This window comes from Cloeon dipterum, chromosome 2, assembly GCF_949628265.1.
Source record: "Cloeon dipterum chromosome 2, ieCloDipt1.1, whole genome shotgun sequence".
Classification (NCBI taxonomy): domain Eukaryota; kingdom Metazoa; phylum Arthropoda; class Insecta; order Ephemeroptera; family Baetidae; genus Cloeon; species Cloeon dipterum.
Genome location: NC_088787.1, coordinates 22,468,369 through 22,491,544, shown reverse-complemented (window position 1 = coordinate 22,491,544; position 23,176 = coordinate 22,468,369). Strand labels below are relative to the sequence as shown.

Below are 23,176 nucleotides of genomic sequence, written 5' to 3'. Positions count from 1 at the left end.
CAATTTCTGCTGAATTGTACGAGACTGAAACTGTGATTAAAAAAAACAGGCGTGGCTTTGATTTTCCTGATAGACATATTTTTACAAGATTTGCTTGTCATGGCTATCACTATATTTTCTGTAGCAATACTACATTTCATTTTATGAATCTAATAACGATTTTAGATGTAACTTTTGTAGCGAGACTTGTGAAAAATTTTACACTCAAAAGTGTACAGCAAGAAAACTTACTTTGAGAAAATCAGCAAAAGTTTGTAAAAATTGACAAAATTTAATGTAGTGTTGCACGCATATTTTGCGTTTAATAAACCATTAATTTAATAAAACAATTACCTTGCTGCTGCTGTTGATTCTTCTTGTTGGGTCTAATCCTAGTGCCAGGGCGAGGAGTCTTTTTTTCGTTTGGACCTGGCGTTACCAAGCCCCTGGACCGTAACATTTCCTCAGCTCTGGCCTTATCTTGCTTCTGCTTCGGTGTAAGTAATTTGCCCTCAGCCTTCAGTCTATCTCTGCGCTCCTTCTCTTTTTGCTTCTTCTTATCCTTTCGTTCCTGTTCCTTCCTCTCTGCTTCCAGGCGAGCCTCCTCCTCTGCCTGAAGTCTTTTCTCTTCCTCCTCCTGAAGTTTCTCCAAGAGTTTCTCCTCCTCTTCCTGCTTTCTCTGCGCTTCCTTCAGAGCTTCAATCATTTTGTTTTTCTTAGTCGGTTTCTTCTCCTCTTTTGGCTCGGCAGCGCCCTTCTTGCCCTTTTTCTTGTTTCCATCGCCTAAAATAATAATAATAAGAAATGCGAAATTAAAAGAAAAGGAAGGCCCTACCCTCTGCCTCGTCCTTGGCCTCTTCTTTTGTGACTTCCGCTGCGGGCTGCTCCTGCTCGTCAGGCTTTTCATCAGGTTTCTGTTGAAAGGAAATAATCATTTGTAATTATTTGCACAGTGCAGAAGTTTGAGGGTTACAACAGAGATATTTAAGAATGCAATCAAAACACACTTTCACTAATCACACCAGTATTTGGGAAGCGATTTTTCTATTTAATTAATTTAACAGAAATTCTTCAATGACCTGCTTGTGGAAGGTAGAAAAATTAGATGAGTGCTATTGGGGATTTCAGATTGTACCAAATTAATTATTCCAAGCTAACTTCATATTGTTAGTTTAGGGCGAAAAATTCTAACATTAGATGTTAGTACAAATGGTGAAAAACCAGCGATGAAAACGCGTGATATGAAAATGATTAATCAAGATTAACTTGCTATATTAACTTAATTAAAACAATCTTTAAGTTTCAATTTAAGTTTCTCTCATCTTAGATTAGTGACCCCCCCCCCCCCTTTAATTGGAGAAACTCACGTCCCAAGAATATCGCAAACGATCAAATTAAGAGCCATTATTTGCTTTATTACTAAATATTTTTTCAACGTCTAAAGCTAAAAGGAGAAGCGTTATAACATTTAAAAAAAAAACATTTGAATTTTGCTGCAAAAGTGCATGCATGATCTGGAGTCTAAAGAACTATAAGAGAAATGATTTATAACAAATGGTTTTGTTGCTGTTTGGAAAATTTGTATAAAAAACAAACATGAGTCCACTGTGATCTGTGATAGTTTTTAAGAGTATGTTTACTGACCGTTTTCTGAGCCTTCTTATTTGCCTTTTCTCTTTCTCTCTTTTCACGCTTCTTCTGCGCGGCTGATTTAATGGTGCTCTGGCCTTCACCACCTTCCTCAGCGTCTCCATCCACCTCGCCATCGGCTTTAGGTTCCTGCTTAGGCGGCTCTGGCTTTTTCGATTTTTTCGTTTCTTTTGGAGCTTCTGCTTCTGCCGATGGTTGACTAATAAAAGAGTTCAAAAATGGATGAGAGTAAATAATAAAACAAACAATACCCTTCGCCTGTGTACTCCATCTTGAGATCGGCCAGCATTTTCTCTAGCTCTTCGTCGCTGTCCTCTTTCTTCTTTTTCTTTTTTCCTTTCTTTCCCGCCTTGGGTTTAACCTCCTCTTCTTCAGACTCTGCCGGCTCAGGCTCAGCTTTCGGCTTCTTACCCTTCTTGCTATTCTTCACCGGCTTTGCCTGCTCCTCTTCTTCCTCGGGAGTATCCTCTTTGTCGCTGTCAGAAGGTTCAATCATGTCGTCGTCTTCAGTAGCAAGTAGTGCAAAGCCTGGCTTGGCAGTTGGTTTCTGAAGTTGAAGTGGGCCAAAGGCCAAAGAATAAGTTGGATGTTTAAAATTGTTAAACTAAACATTAACAACACCAATTAATTCAAAACAATGTAATTTTGCTTGTGAAGCTGACAAGCATTTTAACAAAAATGTGGCGATGCGCAGAATCATTTTATCAACCAAAACTGAAGAAATCAGACTAGTGTTATAAAACTGCTAGCCTTGCGGGAAAATTAGGGACTTTTCCAGGGGCCTACCCCTAGGACAGGGATATATGTATAAAAATCCCTAATTAAATAACAAACGGTACCATTATGGCTCTCTGTGATCCTCTGTAACTGTGAGGAGTGCAGGTCCAGAGAGTAATACATGTAATACATATAGGCTGGGCGAAGGAAAGTTTTCGCACTGATCAAAAAGAGATTTATCATCAAAAAGGCATGGTGTCATAAATATTAAGCTAAACTAAATTAATTTATCATATCACAAATATTATATATTATGATTTTTGGCAAGTCGCATTAATTCATTGTCACATCATCATGAATATAAATTTAAATGATCAACCCTTTCTGGCCATGATTTTGTAGCTGAAGAAAAAAATAGCTGATAAAAATTGCTGAGCCTCTGAGAGGAATGGCTAATACACTTTGATGGTATAACTAAAAATTTGATCAAGAAAAAGCTGTCTTGACTTTAATAACTTGAAAATGAGAATTTATTTCCAGTGAGGTGTAGAAAATATAGCCTGTGTTAATATTAAAATTCTTCTACTTCTGTCCTCATTAAGACACTGTGATATTGAAGCGTAATTAGATCAGTGGAGGCACTCATGACTTTTTTTATCTTGGTGATCTATGATCTATTTCAGGAATGCAGCAGAGCCAACCTAAAAATGTGAATCAGTTTGTTTTTATCTTAAGGGAATTAATTACTTCCAGTTTGGATCATCAAAACGTAGAGAACTTGCAATGAAGTTTTTTACGTTTTTTAGTTAAACTCATTATATAACTCATGATTATTTTCTACTCTTCTGGAGTCAAGAAATCTGGTGAACAAAAACTCCCCTTTGCTGAGATTTCTAAATAAATCCCCATGACCAGAAATAATTCTCTAGAAAACCTAGCCAGTTTACTGTAGCATTATTATTCTTAGCATTAACATGCATTAAATTCCAGCATGTTTTTTCATGGGTTATCAGCTAGATTTAATAACAGAGAAATTTTCAATAAGCCCTGTCAGTTTTTCACCTTCTTTGCCTTGCTTTTGGCAGTTTTTGCTGCTTCGTCGGCCACATCATCGACCTCAATGTCACTGTCGTCACTCCTGCAAAAAAATCGTTTTTATTATAATTACGTGAAACGTGACCAAGATTTGAGTATCCCATGAAATATTACGCTAACAATTTATTATGTTCTGTAGCACAAATGATTGCGCCTGTTCTAGCAACAAGATGTAAATACAAAATATTATGTATTTTTGCAAAAAGAGCAGCATTAAAGTCGTTTTTAAATTTGCAAAAATATAAAGGATTTATTACACGCAGGGTTTGCTGTGCTTTAAGGATTGGCAAAATTTTTGATCACCAAAATTTAACGTATAAATTTATAACGTAGAAGAGAGCTGAAGGAAATTCTCCATGCTTTCCAGCTGTGTACTAACCCGTCCTTTGCAGCCTTCTTGCCGCGCTTGGCCTTCACCATGACGGCGTTTACCCCGTTTCTTGGTGCACGAAAAGGTTTCTTTCAAATCCGCCAACTTGCACGACTTGGTGAGCGCACAGTAGCAGTGAATTTGGCAAGCAATATTGCAGAAATGTCGTCGGGACAACGCAGCGAGCAGCGAAAGGCAATAGCACACTAGCTAGCAGGCAAGTTTGTCTTGTTGCTTTCTTGATAGAATGGTTTTCGAGAGACACATGTGCATTGACTACCAGCGCCACAGCCTTTGGAAAAGCCGGCACGCGGCAAATTTTGAAATAGTGGTCTCTGCGCTGGTCGCCTGCAGAAAAATGAAGTATGCAACCCGCATGTCCGCACTTGGCCACTATTACTGAGGGCACGAATTTTCCGACAGATCCAGCAGAGATAAACCATTTTGAGATTGAGAAAGTTGGGTTTATTTTAGATGCACAATACATAATAGGATTCTTAAAGGTGGAAATTAATCTTGATTAAATATTTTTGAATTGATTTGGATGTTTACTGAAAAACTCATTCTGCTCCAGAGAGAATTTGATAAACCTACTCATGGCTTAGATAGCAAACACATAATAAAATAAATTAAAATATAGATGGATGGAATTGGGCAGAATATTCCAGAAGAAAATAAAAAATTCCCACTTGAATGTGTGAAGAGCTGCGATCCCTTTTGCTGCAAAGCATAGAGGCCTCGTCATCAGCCAATTATTGTGACCCTATGAAATTGCCTCGTTATATTATGCCGATTGAGACCCTCGCGGTCCCATTATATCGTCACCATGGTTAGTCGACTTCGACCCATCAAACCCTGCGGTCGATTCAGAAAGCAAAATCCAGCTGATACACTAAGTCCTGGGCCTCTAGGCAATCAACTTGCTTAGGTAAGATCGGAACTGATTAAATAAATTTTGATTTATGCTGCCTATTCTAAATCCGTTGATTCAAATTTGCTTATATTTTTAATTAACACATAGAGGCTGAAGATAGGTACAAGCATAAAATACTTTTTATCGAGCTTTGAAAAATATTGAGTTGATCTCTTCAGAAAATTCAAAATTATCGAATTGAGATGAATATTATTAATGTCGTGAAGTGGGAGTTATTAAAATCCTCTCCAAACGCGTTTATTGAAATAAAAATATGTGCTGGGCGCTGGGCTATGGCATCAAGTAAATGTATTTTTATTTCTTCCATTAAAAAGAGAAAGGGTTCGTCGACAATAAAAAATAAATATGATATGAGGTCAGAGAATGAAATTCTTCGCTAAATTGTTTTCTTTCTATTTAAAAACATGATTCATAGTAGAATATCCATTCTGCGACGCTGTCATTTAACAAGGGCATATAAATCAATTCTAAGCACCCACTTCCTTCGCTCGTTCGGATCCTCTCTTTTAATTTGCGCAATCATCGCTAACCACACTTCTGCAGCTCCTTTTTCACCACACGGGTGCTTTTCGATCCCATGCGTAGGCTCCGAACGTCACGTACAAATTTTTGACGCCGCGATTTTCGTTCTAGCATCCAAGTTTGGGAGGATGATGAAAGGACGGGGCTTGTCGGCCCTGGGCCTGCTGCTGCTGCTTGGAGCTGCCCTCGGCGGAAGAGTGCCACGCGGTGCCGACTTCAAAGCCATCAACCACCGGCATTCGGACGTGCGACTCCCACCTGGACTCAAACCTGAGTCGTACTTTTTGCAGCTGCAGCCGTTTTTGGAGCAGGCACGAAAATAAATTATTTCCTGCGCACTGTTTTTCTGTTTCGAGAATGTGAAGAAATGAAGTCCATAAAAAACTGAAAATTAACTATGGTTTGCTTAAGTATTTTCTTGCCAACATTTAGAAAAGGGGTTTTATTAATTGTTTTAAAATTAATTTAATATTTTAGGACCTTTTCCGAGGACACATTTTCATCAACATCACCGTGACTTCCGACCTGGAAAAACGCGACTTGATCACCCTGCACGCCGGCGCCAAGCTGAAGGTGAAGCATGTTACCCTGGACGAGGTGTACGCAGGTCCCACCTTCACCGTGACCACGACAACCGCTCCCGTTGCTGAAGGAGAAAACACTACAGAAATCGCTGAGGAAATCGAGGAGCCACCGAAGGTTATCAGCGTGGACCGAGAGCCTCAGGAGCAGCTCCTGCTTATTAGACTGTCCAAGGAACTTATTCCAGGCTACTCGTACCGACTGGGTGCAGAATTTTCGGGGCACATGAACAACAAGTCCAGCGATGGTCTATTTAAAGGTTGGCAATTTTTAGATAATACATGACATTTATTTTTAATAGGGAATATTAAAAAAGTCAAATAAAAATTTATATGGTATAATATTGTTCCGTTGGTGATTTTCCTGTCAGGTCACTACGTGAATCAAGTAACTGGCAACACTCACTTCTTCGTGGCTGCTCATTTCAAACCGAGCTTTGCCAGAACAGTGTTCCCCTGCTTTGATGAGCCGCATTTCAAAGCTCCCGTTACCGTGTCCATCGCACGTCCAAAGGACACCGATCTGAGAACCATTTCCAACATGCCACACGTTTCCACTTTACCAATGTAAAAAATTATTAAAACCACGAGTCCGCAAAATAATCAGCTCTAATTTTCAGGGTGAACGACATTTCTTGGGTCTGGGACACGTTCGAGGCGTCTCCACCAATGTCCACCTACGCAATCAGCTTCTTGACTTCCGACCTGATGGCCGGACCGTCAGAGGAGGGGGACATTGTTAAAGTATACGCCCGTCCAGCCCTCTCTGAGGAATCCGAGTATGCAAGAAAAGTGGCCCCTAAGGCACTCGACTACTTTGAAAAGACACTTGGAGTGCGATTCCCTCTGGCCAAGCTGGACCTGGTCGCTTTGCCTGGTTTCAACGCTCCCGTGCCCGCCGAAAATTGGGGTCTTGTTTTCTACAGGTAAAATTTTCTTCGCTTTAATAACAGATTATAATTTTAATCATACAGGGAAGGAGACATTTTGAGTGGAAGTAGCACTTACAACCGGTGGGTGACTTCATACGTGGTCAACGAGTTGGCCATGCAGTGGGTTGGAAGTCTTATCACCCCCGAGTGGTGGCAGGATGTCTGGATGAACAGGGCGCTCGTCAACTTTCTCGCGAGAGGAGCTGCTTACCAGGTAAAACAATCTAAATTTAATTGTAAAAATGTTTTAAAATTTTCAATTTGTAGCTTGAGCCTGAAGAGGAAAAAAACTCCCACGAGCAGACTCCAGCTGCTGCAGTTTACGCTCTTTACTACGAGTATAGCAAAAGGAGTCCATACGCTCGTCAGCCCTCGATGAAGGACATAATTTCAGCCACAAAAGGTATCAAGATTGTAGATGCATTTTTTTAAATTTAAATTGATTTTTCCAGCGGAGGTTGTCATACGTATGCTGAATTTCACGATTTCACAAAAAACATTCATGAACACCCTGCGAGACTTTATCAATGCCAAGTAAGTTAAAAAAGGTATATGTTTTTAAAAAATTTGCCGTTTTTTTTGGGTACGCAGAAGCTACGACACCTACACACCTGAGCAGTTCTGGGCTGCGATCGGCACCAGGGCTCATCGCGAAGGCACGCTGCCATTGGCCGTCAGTTCGAAGGCAGTGGCCTCCACCTGGATGAACGGAAATCGAATTCCGCTACTCACAGTAACAAGAAATTACAAGGGAAGCCTGAACCTGATGCAGGTGCGCTGTGATATTAAAAATGAAACGCAATTGATTTATACTCGATTTCAGCGCCAATTTATCAGGGATCCCAGTTTCGACGACGAGCAAGACGTTGAGGACGAGTCCCTCTGGTGGATTCCAGTCATCATGGCGCCGCAGCTGTCGGACGGCAGCGTTGACCTGGCGTCGAAGGCTCCCGCACTGTGGATGCCGCCGACGCGGCAAATTGAAAATCTTAGCGACCCCAGCGATCCCGAGAACTTCCTGATCGTGAATCCTGAGGACATCGGCCTCTTCCTGGTCAACTACGACGCGCAGAATTGGAAGCTGCTTGGCAACCACCTGCTGAGAGAGGAGGGACGTAGCGGGCCAAATGCAATCCCACCGAGCACCAGGGCCAAACTGTTGCACGACGCCCTCAACCTGGCCATGGCTGGAGCCCTCGACTTCAGCACCGCGCTTTCACTCACCAGGTTCCTCAAGTTTGAGAAGCAATTCGAACCGTGGCACCCGTTCTTCAACATGGTGGACGTGCTCTCCAAAAAACTGGATGGAACCAAAGCTGGAAAATTATTTAGCGTAAGATTTTCAAATATTAAATAAAGTAGATAAGTTATTTTTAAACTTAATTTAAAACTCCAATTACAAGGATCAATTCAATAAATATGCAAACTTGTAAAGCTTACCAAAATATTTTTTATGATTGTTTTAGTTATTTGTACTGAGGCTGACGTCTAATTTAGACGCAAGCCTCGGAGAAGCTGGCCTTCCAAATGAAGTTGCCTGGAAAGGAAAATTGAGAAGCAACACCAGACACATGCTGTGCTCCCTAGGTCAGGAAAATTGCATCAATAAGGCTCGAGACATCTTTGCCCGTTGGGTCAGGAGCAAAACACCCGATGCTAGCATTCCGTAAAGTTTTTATAAAACAAAAATTGCAAGTGATAACTTAGAAATCAAGTGTTCCTAGCCGCGTTTTCTGTCCTGTGTTCGCGTATGGCTCCAAGGAAGAGTGGAATTTCGGATTTGAACGCTTTAATCATTTGTCAAGCTCAAAAGCAGCTGCGGATCGGTCATACCTGCTTAAAACTCTAGCGGGCTGCCCTAGAGACCCATCGAAAATCGAACGGTTAGAATAATGCTAAACAAATAAATAAAATCTATGTTTAAAATATGAAATAGCCTCTTGACGGCAATCTTGCTGAGCAAGGGAACCAAGAGTGAATTGTTCTCTGATGCGGACATCCGACTGGTTTTGGGAGAAATTTCAGGCAGACATGCTGGTTACGTGGAGCTCTTTAGGTTCACGAAGACCCACTGGAAACAGCTCAAGGAAAAGTAAGTGATCCATATATTTAAAAAGTTGTTATTAAAATGTAACAATTATTTACAAGCTTCCACAGCAGACCTCATTTGTGGACGGCTCTTGTGACCGCCGCGACCTCAAATTTCAAAACTGTTGAGGAATTGAAAATGGTAAACCATTATAAAGCTAATGAGATTAAGAGAGCATACTAAAAAATCCAATCCAGGTGGAGCAATTTATCGAAGAACATCAAGGCCACTTTGGTTCGGCTGCCGAGGGTGCTCTGCAAAAGTCGCTGGAGCGCGTACAATTTGAGGCCGAGTGGAGCAAGAAGCATCTTCCAGAAATTGAAAACTGGCTCGTCGGCCAGATGGTAGATTAAACTATACTGTAATTTTATTCATCATATTTTGCATAGCTTAATGCTTAAAATCCTCAACGATATAATTATGTGACATAATGGTAATAGCCTAATTTTCAAATAAATGGTGCACTCTTTGTTGTAATAAAAACTCTTTATAAGAATCTTCAATATTTTATCTACAAAAATAGAAACATTTTAGTATTTTGTGTTAGATTCAAGACTACTGTGTTGTCGGTTGGTACCCTTATAGGCACTCAGCGTTTTTTTTTCAATTTCTTCACAAACATAAGAAAAATAACAAAAATAATAAATCTTCAAGGAATATGGTCTTCAAATACAATAAATAACATAATTAACAGTGTAAAATTACCAATAAAATTAATTTAAACCATCTTGGTTCCGCTAAAATAGCGCAATTTTAGCGGAATTAAGACGAAATTAAAAATTATTAAGCACAGAAGCCAGTTTAAGTTGACTTTTTCATTTGCTCTACATATTTGGAATAATCCCTAAAAAAGTTGTATTTGAAGAGAAAAAAAATTTAATTTACGAAGTTCAGTTAAAAACTGAAGTTTGGTTAGAAGAAAATCTTCAATTGGGATAGGGTTTAGAGTTTTAAGATGGTTTGTATGTGTGGTGAAAAATCTCGCATCTGGAGAGGCTTGAGAAGGAATTCCCCAACCGCGCTTTTGTATCATTTCACACGCATGCGTCGCGTGCTAAGTCTAATAAACGCCCCCGTATTGACGCAAAATTGAAAACAAGGAAAGTAACAATCCTCACTCACAATCAGCTTCAGGCTTCAGCCTACAGCTCTGCACTTGCTATGGATATGATTTCGTTCAAATTTAAAATTGTCAGCAGTGCCTAATACATATTAATTTTTCTGATCTCAATTAATATTTGTACAAACATTTTTTTCTTGGGCTACCCCAAGAAAGACATTTTTGAACGCTTTGTGAAACAACACCAGGTGCAAGATGATCTTTTGGAACTCGTTCGTGAACTATTTTCAACCTCTTGTGCTGTGGTATCTGCGACCGCTGGTCAAGTGGTTCCTACGGAAGACAACCAAGCTGTGTGAGCTGCAGAGAATTTGCTACGGCGACCCTCAAGGCGCGGAGCGAACCCTGAATGTTGAAACCTCGCTCAGGTTGTCGCGGCGGCCAGAGATTAAATCTCTGATTAAAATGCTCGACAGCGTATGTTGCATTTCAAATTATAAACTGTGCTTTGCAACTAATACTTCAAAAATTGTTATTTCAGGTTCATAAAGACGTAATTTATAGGCGAGACTTTGTGCACTATTCTGTTTATACTGTGCTGACCCTGAAGAAAATCCATCCTAAGGTGCACCCCCAATTTGCGCCTTCCTTCTCTCGCTGTATCGAGCAGTTACACGGATACGAAACTCTCAAGAGGGACGTTGAAACCCTGAGGGTGGAGCAGTACAACGCGGACAACCCTGAGCATGAAGCAAAGCTGATAAAATTGTGGGAGGCGATAATGCCGGACACACCTCTAGAGGCCAGAGTAACAAAACAGTGGCAAGACATCGGGTTTCAGGTTGGGGAAACAATATTGAATGATTGAATGTCTCTACTTTAAATTATATGCATTCTCAGGGTGATGATCCCAAAACTGATTTTCGGGGGATGGGAATGTTGGGTCTGGAGAATCTGCTGTTTTTCGCCACCGACTACAACAAAGCCGCTCGGCAGGTGCTCTCGCATTCCCATCATCCAACGTAAGACATTCAACTGAACAAATACAAAGCATGAACTATTTATTTTTTAATTGTTTTTTAGGTATGGCTACTGTTTTGCAATAGTGGGCATAAATTTGACCAGCATGGCGTACCACATGCTGAAAGATGGATCTGCAAAGACTCACATTTTCAATATAAGCTACAGTTTGCCCAACATGCGTCTTTTCCACCAGCTGTACTGCTATCTGTTCTACGAATTTGACCGTTTCTGGATGGAAGAGAAACCCAGGGATATAATGGAGTTCAATCCGATCAGGGACAAGTTTGAGAAGTCGATCAGGCATAGTTTGGCTAAAAGGGACACCCTCTTCAAGATCAATTTGTACATTGATAATATTTAAATTAGATCCAAAAGTTAAATTTTTCGCTGATTCAAGGCTGTGTTTGTGCTATTTTCTAAGTTGGAGGAATTTCGGATCTCCTGAATATCACGTATTTCTGTTGCACAATGCATTTTCTTTTGTGTTAACTGTAAACACTAAGGTGCCATGATTCAGTGCTCTCAATCTCACACGGTAAAGTTAAGGTGCACTGTGACTCACTTTGGTAAACGCGCAACGACTGACCATAAACATTATGCAAAATATTTAATAAATCATTCTTCAGCAAAAGTGTGTATTAATTTTCAATTGAAATAACAACCTTTGAGAATTAATCTTGTTATAGTAAATTTTCCAGTTCCAGGAAGCAATTTGAAAAATCCATTAAAAATAGCCTAATGATGAAACATAATGATGGTCCCATTGAGCAAAATGTTATCAGCTTGGTGGTGTTATTGGGACCAGTTGAGCTCACAGTTGAAATAAGGTTATAAAAATATTACTTTTCCTATTTTCAATTATTTAGATTTTTTTAGAATAAATTTAATGAGTCTGGAATAATGAAAACCTTCTGAAAATAAATAATCCAAGTTGAAATGTGAAATGCTCTGGGATCGGCACCCCTTAAATTAATAAAGCAAAGTTGTTTTTCAATGCTTCAGATATATTTCAATTTAATAACTTCACTTCGCCTTGTGCAGCCTCACTAGCTCTGCTCCGCACCCTCCGCGGGAGATGGAGAAATTTTTTACTGAAGGCGGAAGGGTTAAGGAAAGGAGCTTAGAAGCAGTAGTGGTAATGCCGTGGTTCTTGTCAGAGACGTGTTAGCGGCGAATCATATTATTTAAGGTAATGAAATACACTCTTTTTGTTCACTTAAGCTCCTTGTTTTTCCATAAGAATAACACACACTGTACCGTGAAGTGTAAAAGCACCTGTACACGTGGCCGTGGGATTGGCAAGAAATGGATGAAAAATAAAAATGGAACTCCCGACCTCGACTCCAATCTTTACTCCCCTTCAAAGATTGTGGGTGTGGTTGGAAACTTTACACTGTGTAGAGCTTTTGGATTGTGGATTTTGATTTTGTGTGGATACCTGTGCGATAAAATTGAGATTGGCGTGATCAGGTGTGACATCAAAATAATTAACTTTACAACATAGACTTATTATAGCATTGGGAAATTTTCAGTAACTATAGGATCCAATAACTGTTGACAAGTCTAATATATAATTGATTTCCTAGGAAAAATACGTAGATATCATACACACACCTTGCACAATGGTTCGAGTCATTACTCAAGAGACATTTGACAGTGTGGTAAAAGAAAATGTTGAAGATCTTGACATGGACCCTGAGGAAGCTATCCATGATGCAATCAAGCAGTTTGAAGCGCAGGTATCTATATGTAATATTTTTCAGAAAAACCCTACCCCGAAACTATTGCTGAAATCTTTTCAGATTTTAGCGGTAAGTTTCTACATCATATAGTTGTTACTGAAACGTATAATGATTCAAAACAATTGTTTTGCAGGGTGTTGACCTGACAAATATTGTTACCACACAAGCTGACTTGTCCCAAGAGCACAAAATCGTGAATTTGATTAATCAGCTGAAGACCCTGAATGACCAGGCAGCTGGTGAAGTTGATCTTCGCGAGCTGAAGGATAGTTTGCAAGGTCTGAAGGGCGAGTGCGACCTGGACATCGCTCATAAGGTGATGGCAGGCAAGGCAGGCGCCTACCAGCTGCTGCTCGACCTGCTTGAGAAACACGAAGAGGACCATTCCATCAGCATTTTGGTTTTGAGCTGCATCACTTCCTTAATGACAGGACAGCCTGACCTTCTCACTGAACGTGGTGTTAAAGCCATCTTGAATTCAATGAAGGTATATTATTTACAAAGGCGTGCAAGAGTTTTATTTTAAATACGAGTTTACTCAAAATTTGGTACATTATTTTCATAGGAATTGAAAAATCTGACCCTTCAATCTTGTTAAATGTAGAGTTTGAATCTCCCAAATAGTTTAGGTTCCCAAGTGTCCATATTTCATGAGTCTGACTCAGCTGGTTATGATAAACCAAATAATGCGCTCATGAACGCCCAGGAAATTGAATTTAAAACTTTTAATTCAAAGCATTCTATTCTTAGATGTTTTTGAAGGAAAATTCAACAATATCATTAGTGATTCTAGAGCTAAAAATTATTTAGAGTTATAAATTTGTAAATTCCAGAGTGAAAATGAACTGGTAGTAGTCCAATCATTGAAGCTGGCAAAGCAGTGTTGCTTGCGTCACGAGATGAATCGGCAGCTGTTCATAGAGTTTGAACTAGCCCCACAGCTGACCAATCTCCTATCCTCGGCCTCCTCACCGGTCGCCAGACACACCTGCAGCGTGCTGCGGTCGCTCATTCTTGATGATGATATCCGAGTGCCTTTTGGCAAGGCCCACGAACACGCCCGGCTCATTGCGTCCGACTGCGGTGGCCTTCAGAGCATCTCGCACCTGCTTAAAGGTACCAAATTTCACATAAACCTAATTTGTCCATTCTTAAGGAGCTTTTCTTTGTAGGCTTTATACCTACATAATATATCATTTTTACAAGAAGTTTAAATTTGATAAAATCACAAATCAAACGTAGAGTAAAACGGTGAAATTGTTAACTGATTTTTTTATATCCTTAATGGTTATTAAAGTAGTTATTTGCATCATAAAAGAGTAGTGGTTAAGATTTTTTCATTATTCAAAGCGCATGGACAATTTTAGAGAGATGTTTAACAATGCCCCTCTCTGTGCCCTTTCTTACTTTATTGCAATTTAAATAGCTTTAGTCTTTGTTGCCTGTTTTCAAAGTCCTAAAACTTTCTGAATTTGTAGATCACAAGTCTGACATTGAGACTGTGAACGAGCTGCTGCAAACCCTTGGTGCTTTGGTCGTCCGAGAAGAGTTTTGTCGAGAAGTCGAAGAGGCTGGTGGACTGACATTTTTGTTAGAAATGATGGTCACTTACATGGATGATGAGGTTTGCATCTCTTAAAAATCTCATTTTCAAGTTAATTATTTTTATATTTCCTCTCAGAAAATCAACAGGCAAGCCATCAAACTGCTGAAGGCCCTAGCTGGCAGTGACGCTGTGAAAGTGAAAATTGTGCAAGCTGAAGCGATTCCCCTGCTCATTTCGGCCATTAGTCGACACCAAGTGAGCAAAATTCTGAATTATAAGATGAGTTTTTGCTAATTTTCGCTCAACTGCAGTCAAGTCAGCAGCTTTTCCTGATCGGAATTCTAGCCATAGCTGCAATTTCCCTGAGGAGTCCGGCCAATAGTCAGATGCTGTGCGATTGTGGTGTTGCCGAACTTATCACGCAGGGCATGAAAGAGCACTTGAAGAATAGTGACATCCAGGTAGAAATTATTTATAATCTTGGTTTCTTGATAATATTCATACACAAATAGAAAAACTGTGCCTTGGCGATAAGGAATATCGTTTCCCGAAATCGAGAGCTGTGCAAAGATTTTATTGATTTGAACATCGAGGATCTGCTGAATCTCTCTGTCAAAGTCCATGGGGCAGCTGTTGAAGAAAACATCAAAGACGCCTTGAGAGACCTTGGGCTGAAGGTGCACCTGACTGAAAGGTGGACCGGCACAGGAAAAGGCTTGGAGCAGTAGAAATGAAATCAAATTTTACATTCCTTATGAGCTGCTTAAGTTGCTATGAGCACTAAAAACGTAACGCTTGTTTTCCGGTAATAAATTAATTTTATTTTCCAAGTTTTTATATGCTTATGTGCTAACGATTTAACTTATTGAATAAAAGAAGATCATGAAAAGGAGTTTACAGTTTTTCTCCGTTTCTTTGACAATATCCCATTAAACCCACCACTTGAGTCTTTTTGTAAAGAGGTTTCCCTGAAATCGGAGGCGCCTGGCCGTTAGTGAAGAGTTGGCACACATGCTACTTTGAAATGCGGAAGTCTGGCTGCGCTCAGTCCATAATGTTGTTCACGACAGGTCCTTTGAAACCCTCCTGCGGTTGTACCTGTTGAAGAAGTCGGGCCTCCAGCACTTGCAACTGCCAGGCACCAGGAACCAATCGTAGTAGAGCCTCACCTGGAATTTAAGATAGCGTTATTCTATATTCAAAAGATTACAATGGATGTCATAGGTTTAGAAATACCCTAAAAGTTTATATATACACCGTGGACAATCTTAGTTTTCGAAATATATGCCCAAAATTTACTCGAAATGTTTTCATTTGAATTAAGTTTTTCTTGTGGATCCATCCAATTAATAAATGTAAAATTGTATTTGAAAAATATTCTCTCATCTCTTGAAAGTTGTAATTCTTTTTATGGTTTTCACGGGATCGACTTAAATCCTGCTAAGTACCTGGTAGCATCCCAGTTCGTCAACGCCATCGCAGTGACTGCCGTCTTGTTCAGCATTGTCCTTGGTCGCCGTCGAGTTCTGCACGCCCTGATCTCTCTTCTCATCCACCAGCGGCTGGGCGATGATCCTAGACTCGGCCTCGCCGGCCCTCTTCTGCAAATATTGCTGATAGTTCTGGAAATCAGCCACGGGCGGTGGCCTCTCATTGGCGACGGGCGGCCGCTCGTTGGCCACCGGCCGTCTGGGCGGCCACTGTTGTTCCTTGTTATTACTAGGGAAGTAAGAGTCAGGGTAGTACAGCTCGGCCACCAGCATGCTCACCCAACGTGGGGAGGACATGCAGGAACCCTCCAGGTAGTGGCATTTGGTGTTCCTAAAAGCATATAGTTAAAAAAATTTCAGTCCTAAATGTGAACAACATATATTTGATTGAATTGATTGTTTTGTTTAGAAAAAAAACTATGCGATAATCTGTGACTAAAAATAAATAAATTTGAAATCTGATGGAAGATAAGCATACGAAATTATTTTTTCTAAATCTTAAAAACCTAAAAAAGAACTCCAATACATGTTTTTTCTAAATATTTAGTGACTTTTTTGATCAAGCCATTATTACCAATCAATAGGAGAATAACAACCTTCGTGTCAATAAATTCTTATTAATTTAGTAGTTTGAAATGTTAAAAATCAATAATTATTACTTACAAACATCTTGTGACTTCGACGGTTTGCGTGAAGTAGCCTTCATAGGGAATCTGGACGACGTAGCGCCAGACGCCCTGGTAGTTCTTGGCAAAGACTGGCGTAGCGTACTCGACGCGCGCAGGGCATGGCGTCGGCGGTGCGTTCGCGTCCTGGGAAAGGCTGTTAGGTGCCGAATCGCGGCGGAACTCGTCGTTTCCAACGTCATCGCGACGGCTCTCAATGCCCAGCAGACCGGACGCGAGGGGCTCGCCGCGGAACGCCTTGTAAAGCATGCACATTCTGCAATAAATAAACGAAAGTGATCAATTTCGTTGCGCGGTACACAGTGAGTTAATTTCCTGTTGAATGACAGATGAGGGTGAACTCAAAAAGGTGTTGGGCCATAAAATTTGGAATAGACAAGCTAAGATTTTTCCTTTCAATACGCTCAACACTTTTGCTGAGCAGGAAGCTCATGTTTGGACAGCGTCTGTTTTTATGGTGCACGCAAAAGGTTGGCGAACTTTCCTTTTGATTGATCAGAGTTCGGCTGTGGTCTTATTGTGATTGAAATTTAAGGATATTATTGATCGAAATTGAATGAAGTATTGCTGGTTTTTACTTGATATATGGGATTAGAATAATTTTTTTACAAATTTTCTTGTGCTGTTAATTAGTGAAAAAGTAAAAAAATGTTTAAATTCTCACATTCCCCCACCGTTGTCGCAGAATTTCCTTCCTTGTCTTGCAGTCGCAACAGTGCTATTATCAGCCTCAACTTCAACTGACCGCTTGTTTCTAAACTTCGGTGGGATGGGAGGCCTGAAATATAACAAATTGTATAAAATCTTTATAGTTTTGTTTATTAAACTACGAAATTGAAGGAACATTGAAGAGATTGAATTACTGTTGAATTTATTTAAATGAGTGACATAATTAAACTACAGTTTCCTTTGGGTTTTATTACACTGAGGGGGTCCTTGAAATTTAATTAATTTAAAAACAGTTGGATAACAAAAGAAAAATCTCTTACTGTCTGATGCTAGGTGGGGCTTTATGCTGATAATAATATTTTGGCGCATCCTGGTATTTGGCCACCTTCGGCAGGGTGTCGTCCGCCTTGAGCAGCGGCAGCGTCTTGCTGAAGAAATCCAGAGTCTTGATCTTGATTAGCTCACTACAACAGAAAACAGAGTCCGTTCGAATATTGTGCGCGCGGTTATTGACTTGCGAGCAATTATCATAAAACCGAATTTTATTCAGAGTGCGTGTTTGCCTCTTTAGCGGCTTTTCTATTGTGTGCGTTTGGACGGCTGGAAAAACTCGTTTTGCATCGCGCAGACATCGAACAAAATAATACATTCAAAACGACAGCAGGAATTTTTCACGTCTCGCAGAAGCCGACAATTGGGTTGTGTTCAAAGAAAGAGAAAAACGAAAAGACAGGCAAAGATAGTCTGCGGATAACAGTATTTTTAAAGGTCGGACGAAAAGACCAAGTGCAATTTGAATATGTATACATACGCATACATGTTTCACCTAGCAGCAACGGTACAAGAAGTGCACTCGTCAGGGCTAAGATTTTTGTTTTTTCCGTTTCATCACCTCGATGTTAACACACGGTGCAAATGCTCCTAATATATCAATATTTCAAACACGTGTCACGAAACTCACAATGGATAGGAGGGGCCCTTTTTGTTGGGATGAATCGGGTTCTTCGGAATGAACCCTTTATTCAGGTCACCGCACAGGTTGTTGATCGACATGTGTGGCTGAACATTACCAAGTCCTGGAAATATGAAAACGCAATATAAGGAAAAGAAATTTGGGAAATTTGATTTTAAAAGGAATATATATTTTAAGTGAAATTTAAAATTGCTTCTTTTGCTCAATCTAAAGCTTGTGTGAATTTGAATCATTCTTTCCTAACACCTCAGAGTATAAATATTTTTCTCATAAAATATCAAGATAAAATCGCATGCACGTCACAGAAAAAAATCTTAAAAAGGTATATACGCACAGGTTAGTATTTTGGTATTCATCGAGGAATTCTCTTTAAAAGGTGCGTTTCGCAGCTGTCATAATAAAAAAGTGTGCGGTAAGCATTCTCAGGTCAACTCACCGGCGCAGGGCACGTCGGCCTGAAGGTAGGGCGGCCGACGCACCTTGGGCGGCTCCGCATCCACCGCTTCCTCAAACGCATAGTAACCTTCCGGCGGCTCTTGTGGCTGCTCGGCCGACGGCCGCCGACCCTGCTGCCCTCCCGCCGCGGCCAAAAGAGCGGCCAAAAGCCATATTTGAATCTGCAATAAAATTAAGACACAATATTTCATGAACTATTAATAAAGTCGTCGTTTCTATTAAGTATGAAATTTTATATTATTTGCCTTTTATTGAAACTAGATTTTACCATCGTAACCTATTTTTTATTTTGAGAATTTATTATCCTCGGCATTCCATTAAATATAATCAAGTCGTTTATTGCGTATTAATGGTAATAACTGGCCAGTAGGAGAATAAAATGACCACACGCCTTTAATTCACATGCAAAGAAGCACCTCGCGATCGTCTCTAAAATTACAGTTATTAGAGCTAGTATAAACAACGACCGCACGTCTCATTGCAAACAATACGTAATTTTCGTTGCGGTGGCAGATTTGGTTTTCATTCGAGCTTGGAATAAAAAAAACGGAGTGATAAATAGTCTTTCTTCATTATATCCACTGCGAAAACGAGGAACTTCTCCTTGGAATGAGACACGACATACCAACCAGTAACAGTTTCGTCGTTTCACGCGATAAAAAGTTAATTGACGTGCCATCACCACATTTTTTGGTTCGGTGATCACATAAATGGCACGGAATTCGTTTTAAAAAAATATCATAAGCTCGTTGGTTTTCCAAACGAGGGACTCCAATAAAATAAATTAACGAAGCAAACGGAAAAAATGAACAGCTATGAGGCAATTTGGAAAAATGTACGTTAAATTGGATATCTGCAAAATGTATAGTTTAGCTAAATTAAATTGTTGTTTATTCTCATCCAAGTCAAAGTACACAAAAGAGTGCGCGTAGTCAAAAATAATTTTCAGACATTCAGACGAGGAAATACCACAATGCTAGTGGAATGCTGATATATCAGACCAAAATCATCACAATGTGCCCATTGAAAATCACTTAATATTTAATCTTGACGCCACAACACTTTTAAATTGTAGTCACAATTAATACTGCTTGAGAAGAGCGGGGAACTCCGCAACGGAGCAGTCTTTTAGCGCCGCCGGCATAATTTCTTTATTCTTAAAGGATGTACAATTTTCATTGTCTCAAGAGTCAATTCCGTCAAAAATCAGTTTTTTAGACTTTTGTGACCTTCGCGTACAAGACACCAATTAAACTGTGAGAACTGTGATTTCAGTGTTATTCACAAGAGTTCACCTTCAAAAATAGGAGGTTACTCATGAAATACTTTGACCGTCCAGTATTTCAGAAAAAAATTACAAAAACAAAATTGATAACAGATTTTTTTCTTCAAAATGTATTTTCCTTGCAACACACACTGTCAAAATCCTGCATCACCATCACCCACTTTTAAACAATTCTTTTTCGCTGGCTGTTGTGTTTACTCCATTTGCAGCCACCAGTATAAGAAAACGATTGTTATGAGCGAGAAGAGAGCGTCATTTGAAAACGAAATGAAACGCAGGCGATGAAGCCGAAAAAGCGAAGGATGAGTGAGCGTGAGACTGCAAAATGCGCGGCCCGAGTTCGATTCACTTAGCCTCACGAGAACAAAAGACGCTCCAGATTCGCTCCGAGATGAGGGCAAAATGGTCGTTCCGTTCCAAGAACAGTGCGCAGTGGAGTTTTGCCTGCGAAAAGGACTAAAACCGCGTGTTTTGTGGCACAGATTACGCAATTTGGTCGAGTCGGAGGAGCGCGACACGCGAGTCCCGTTACGGATCAGCGCGAGGAGAAGAAAGCAAACGGATGGGACACATTCAACTCGCTTGCCTCATGCACCTGCGATGTATATTCGATAACGGCATACACGATGGACGACCACGTGACCGGCTAATTATTTAGTCATCACCCGGCGAAAATTTTGGCACCCGCGCGCAAACAGGCAACACACTACTCCCTCAAGGTTCACGAACCTTGCTTTTGTTCCTCTCAACTACCAGCCAGAAAGGCAGAAGGATGGAAATTTCCACCAATAAAATAAACCAAACGCTTCTAATCGCTGCTGCCTTGGGCCATAGATTAATTTATTATTAACATTTATTTTGTTGAGGAAGACAGATTCTGACCAGGTGCCTTAAGCTTAAAATATTCCTCAGTGGAATTAAAATAAGTTAAAAATCACTCGAATATCTGGTCCGGATCTCTCACACACTTTCAAAAAGATGAAATTTTTTGAAAGAGTGGTATGGTGATTTCCAAAATTTCAGACAAACCAGAAAATTTTCCAGCGTTCAAAAATATCCCACAAATGTATTTACTAGAAATGTTTTAAAATATAGAACATATATGAATTGATAATTTTTTAACCATTTAAAAAAATAATCAATGGCTATTATTCTCTCATTGTTTTTTTAACAGAGTTTTGTAAACCAGCAAGCAGAAAGAATGCTCATTGTCCGATTGAATCGGTTCAATCAATGAGTCATGTCATGAACTGTTTGAGCGTTGGATTCAGTCATTATGTGTGTCGTGTGAACCACAACAAAACACACGGTGCACGCCGCGCGTGCTCCAGTATATCCTCTCAGGTTCAGGTTGCGGGCGAGCTGCCTGTCAACTCACACACTGCTTTAAAGTTATTATGTAAGGAAATGGAGCGCCGCCCACACCTTTTGCCTCGGCGTGCACTTAATGGCAGTCGGAAAAAAGACGCGCAAGCTGCAGGTACGGTGCGTTTCTCGGTGACCCAGATCGCGCCAGGTATTGCCTGAGATCGAAGACCTTTTTTGTTCGCCCTCATCAGCACTCACTTCCGCCTGTTAAACTCTTCGATTTCTTCGGAATTCGAGACCTGCTTTTCAACAACTTGTTGGATTTACAGTTACCCAAAATTTCATCGCATTTTTTTATTTCGTCACGAGAAGTACTAAATCATTTGGAATTTTCTTACAATGCTTAATATGAATACTATTTATTATTCCGCAAGGTGTTGGCAGCGAATAATTTTGCTATTTTAATCAGAGCAAAAATTTAAGAACGGAATTGTATTATTTTGGGCAGTTACTGTTAATTTAATCGGGAAAACCTTTTTCTACCGATATAATAATAACCTGCATAAATCAATTTCCACGATTTTAAATGAGGTATTATAGATAACAACTTGCCCGCATGAATAGTCATTTTCGGCTAATCAAAAAACCAGGCCGGCGCTCTGTGATTTATCAGAGCGATCATCTTTTTTCTCGCGACAAGCTTTCGTGGTCAGAAATAAACGACGGATTGTTTTTAGGATTCGCGACAGATCGGCGTAAATTGTAGTGCACTGGGTTAAAATCTCGCCGCTCCATTGACGATTGCTTTCGCCTGATTGTGATTGTGTGTCGCCGCAAGCGAGCAAGCAAGCGAGTGCTGACGGACAAAAACTGCGCGCAGGCATTTAACAAAAAGCGACATTGATACACTGTGGACTCGTTTGTCGGCTAATTGAAATTGAAGTGCGCTCGATCGCTGACCGAAAAACGATTTAATTTCGTGTTGATGTTGGTAATTGTTAAGCTCACAGAGTAAAATTGTTAATTCGAGCCGAAACATATTATATGGAAACGAAAGACATTATTCGATAAGGAGAAGTGTCTATGTTTAATAAATTGTTTTTTTTATTTGTGGCACACATAATCATGATATTTTTTGGGAACGCATCGACGAAGGAGTTTTATTTGATCAAAATTTAAAAACATGTAATAATAGCGTGTCTGCAAAATTTTATTTTATTTTCTGTGTTGAGAAAATAGTTTGATAATATACACGTTATTGTAAATTAACCTTTAAATAAAATTCTAAGCTAAAAAGAAATTTTTAATGATACGAATGGATTTAATGTTTAAAAATATACATAAAATAGCACAAAACTGGAATTTACAAGCATATAAATAGCTTTTTTAAAAGTAAAATATATGATTATTTAGTTTAAAAGAATAAAATATGTTTTCAAATAATTCATGAAATTCTTATCTCCTAGAATCCAATTTAAAATATTATATTACCAAATTTTCAATGTTAAATAACCGTAACCTTAATTTACCAAACGAGTTTTCCTCAAAGAGACCTATGATATTAATAATTATTCGTTTCCCTACCTTAAAACGGCACTTGTCCATTTCGAATCTTCTCGGCTGGTGATTTGTGTTCTTCTCTCAGGTTGGAGTGCCTTACCTTCGGCTTGCAGGAGAGGCGCCGACCGACTGACGGAGAGTGGAAGTGCCCAACAAGCGCGAGCAAGCGAATCGTGCTCCCGCCTCGCGCGCAAGAATCCAGACCGAACAACTGTTTTATCGAGTCGCGTGTACCGGCTCAATAGGTGCCACCGCCTTTTCGTCTTCCAGGGTCAAGGTTGACACTCTCATCACAGTGATGAGTTCCTTTCTTTGATGTAATTTTATTGAATAAAAAAAATCCTAAAACAGATCTTAATCAATCAAAATAAAAAAATCTGTAAACTAAAGGATTGAATTGTATTTTTAGGTTTTTATATATATCATCAAATCGAGCTAAATAAATCCTACGGAATCTATGGACTGGTTTAAAAATTTTAAATTAGAAAAATCTACTGTATTGGTAGCTG

General features: G+C 39.8%; 5 protein-coding genes across 6 annotated transcripts in view; 3 read left to right on the top strand and 2 right to left on the bottom strand.

The window, feature by feature from the left end:
• The window catches only part of eIF5B (eukaryotic translation initiation factor 5B), a 28,436-nt gene extending 24,365 nt beyond the window's left edge, over positions 1-4,071 (bottom strand). For both annotated transcript variants that reach the window (XM_065477415.1, XM_065477416.1), the window contains exons 1-6: positions 3,821-4,071; positions 3,409-3,484; positions 1,881-2,176; positions 1,624-1,828; positions 815-893; positions 334-762 (exon numbers count right to left, since the gene is read on the bottom strand). In XM_065477415.1, coding sequence (XP_065333487.1) covers positions 334-762; positions 815-893; positions 1,624-1,828; positions 1,881-2,176; positions 3,409-3,484; positions 3,821-3,861 — 1,126 coding nt within the window. In that variant the 5' untranslated portion in view covers positions 3,862-4,071. The remainder of the gene's footprint in view (positions 1-333; positions 763-814; positions 894-1,623; positions 1,829-1,880; positions 2,177-3,408; positions 3,485-3,820) is intronic.
• A 563-nt stretch (positions 4,072-4,634) lies between these two features.
• Positions 4,635-9,363, top strand: LOC135936167 (aminopeptidase N). The gene is made up of 15 exons (XM_065478886.1): positions 4,635-4,739; positions 5,379-5,578; positions 5,745-6,108; positions 6,220-6,415; positions 6,469-6,774; positions 6,823-6,994; positions 7,048-7,183; positions 7,233-7,314; positions 7,372-7,552; positions 7,604-8,113; positions 8,247-8,446; positions 8,496-8,663; positions 8,717-8,872; positions 8,929-9,010; positions 9,067-9,363. Exons 2-15 carry the CDS (start codon positions 5,396-5,398, stop codon positions 9,220-9,222), a joined length of 2,892 nt encoding a protein of 963 aa, XP_065334958.1. The 5' UTR covers positions 4,635-4,739; positions 5,379-5,395; the 3' UTR covers positions 9,223-9,363.
• Positions 9,364-9,967: 604 nt separating this feature from the next.
• LOC135936849 (ELMO domain-containing protein 1) lies at positions 9,968-11,583 on the top strand. Its single transcript, XM_065479835.1, has 4 exons — positions 9,968-10,406; positions 10,471-10,770; positions 10,830-10,951; positions 11,013-11,583. Exons 1-4 carry the CDS (start codon positions 10,185-10,187, stop codon positions 11,311-11,313), a joined length of 945 nt encoding a protein of 314 aa, XP_065335907.1. The 5' UTR covers positions 9,968-10,184; the 3' UTR covers positions 11,314-11,583.
• A 747-nt stretch (positions 11,584-12,330) lies between these two features.
• LOC135936001 (armadillo repeat-containing protein 6 homolog) lies at positions 12,331-15,118 on the top strand. Its single transcript, XM_065478664.1, has 8 exons — positions 12,331-12,422; positions 12,539-12,691; positions 12,828-13,181; positions 13,528-13,810; positions 14,173-14,318; positions 14,376-14,495; positions 14,552-14,701; positions 14,753-15,118. Exons 2-8 carry the CDS (start codon positions 12,575-12,577, stop codon positions 14,966-14,968), a joined length of 1,386 nt encoding a protein of 461 aa, XP_065334736.1. The 5' UTR covers positions 12,331-12,422; positions 12,539-12,574; the 3' UTR covers positions 14,969-15,118.
• A 148-nt stretch (positions 15,119-15,266) lies between these two features.
• On the bottom strand, positions 15,267-22,846 carry spz6 (Spaetzle domain-containing protein 6). Its single transcript, XM_065478665.1, has 8 exons — positions 22,692-22,846; positions 18,495-18,675; positions 18,047-18,161; positions 17,406-17,549; positions 17,081-17,194; positions 16,394-16,672; positions 15,689-16,061; positions 15,267-15,409 (listed from the first exon to the last, which is right to left on the bottom strand). Exons 1-8 carry the CDS (start codon positions 22,710-22,712, stop codon positions 15,302-15,304), a joined length of 1,335 nt encoding a protein of 444 aa, XP_065334737.1. The 5' UTR covers positions 22,713-22,846; the 3' UTR covers positions 15,267-15,301.
• Between the last annotated feature and the right edge of the window lie 330 nt (positions 22,847-23,176).

Bases quoted from the DNA above. Each gene is read 5' to 3' on its own strand.
- LOC135936001 (XM_065478664.1), top strand. From the start codon at position 12,575: ATGGTTCGAGTCATTACTCAAGAGACATTTGACAGTGTGGTAAAAGAA. The intron at 12,692-12,827 runs GTATCTATATGT...ATTGTTTTGCAG, and splicing joins TCAAGCAGTTTGAAGCGCAG to GGTGTTGACCTGACAAATAT. The intron at 14,319-14,375 runs GTTTGCATCTCT...ATTTCCTCTCAG, and splicing joins TCACTTACATGGATGATGAG to AAAATCAACAGGCAAGCCAT.
- LOC135936849 (XM_065479835.1), top strand. From the start codon at position 10,185: ATGATCTTTTGGAACTCGTTCGTGAACTATTTTCAACCTCTTGTGCTG. The intron at 10,407-10,470 runs GTATGTTGCATT...TTGTTATTTCAG, and splicing joins TGATTAAAATGCTCGACAGC to GTTCATAAAGACGTAATTTA. The intron at 10,771-10,829 runs GTTGGGGAAACA...ATGCATTCTCAG, and splicing joins GGCAAGACATCGGGTTTCAG to GGTGATGATCCCAAAACTGA.
- spz6 (XM_065478665.1), bottom strand. From the start codon at position 22,712: ATGGACAAGTGCCGTTTTAAG. The intron at 18,676-22,691 runs GTAGGGAAACGA...ATTTTATTGCAG, and splicing joins TGGACAAGTGCCGTTTTAAG to ATTCAAATATGGCTTTTGGC. The intron at 15,410-15,688 runs GTACTTAGCAGG...CTTAAATTCCAG, and splicing joins ACGAACTGGGATGCTACCAG to GTGAGGCTCTACTACGATTG.
- LOC135936167 (XM_065478886.1), top strand. From the start codon at position 5,396: ATGATGAAAGGACGGGGCTTGTCGGCCCTGGGCCTGCTGCTGCTGCTT. The intron at 6,109-6,219 runs GTTGGCAATTTT...TTTTCCTGTCAG, and splicing joins CAGCGATGGTCTATTTAAAG to GTCACTACGTGAATCAAGTA. The intron at 8,114-8,246 runs GTAAGATTTTCA...TGATTGTTTTAG, and splicing joins AAGCTGGAAAATTATTTAGC to TTATTTGTACTGAGGCTGAC.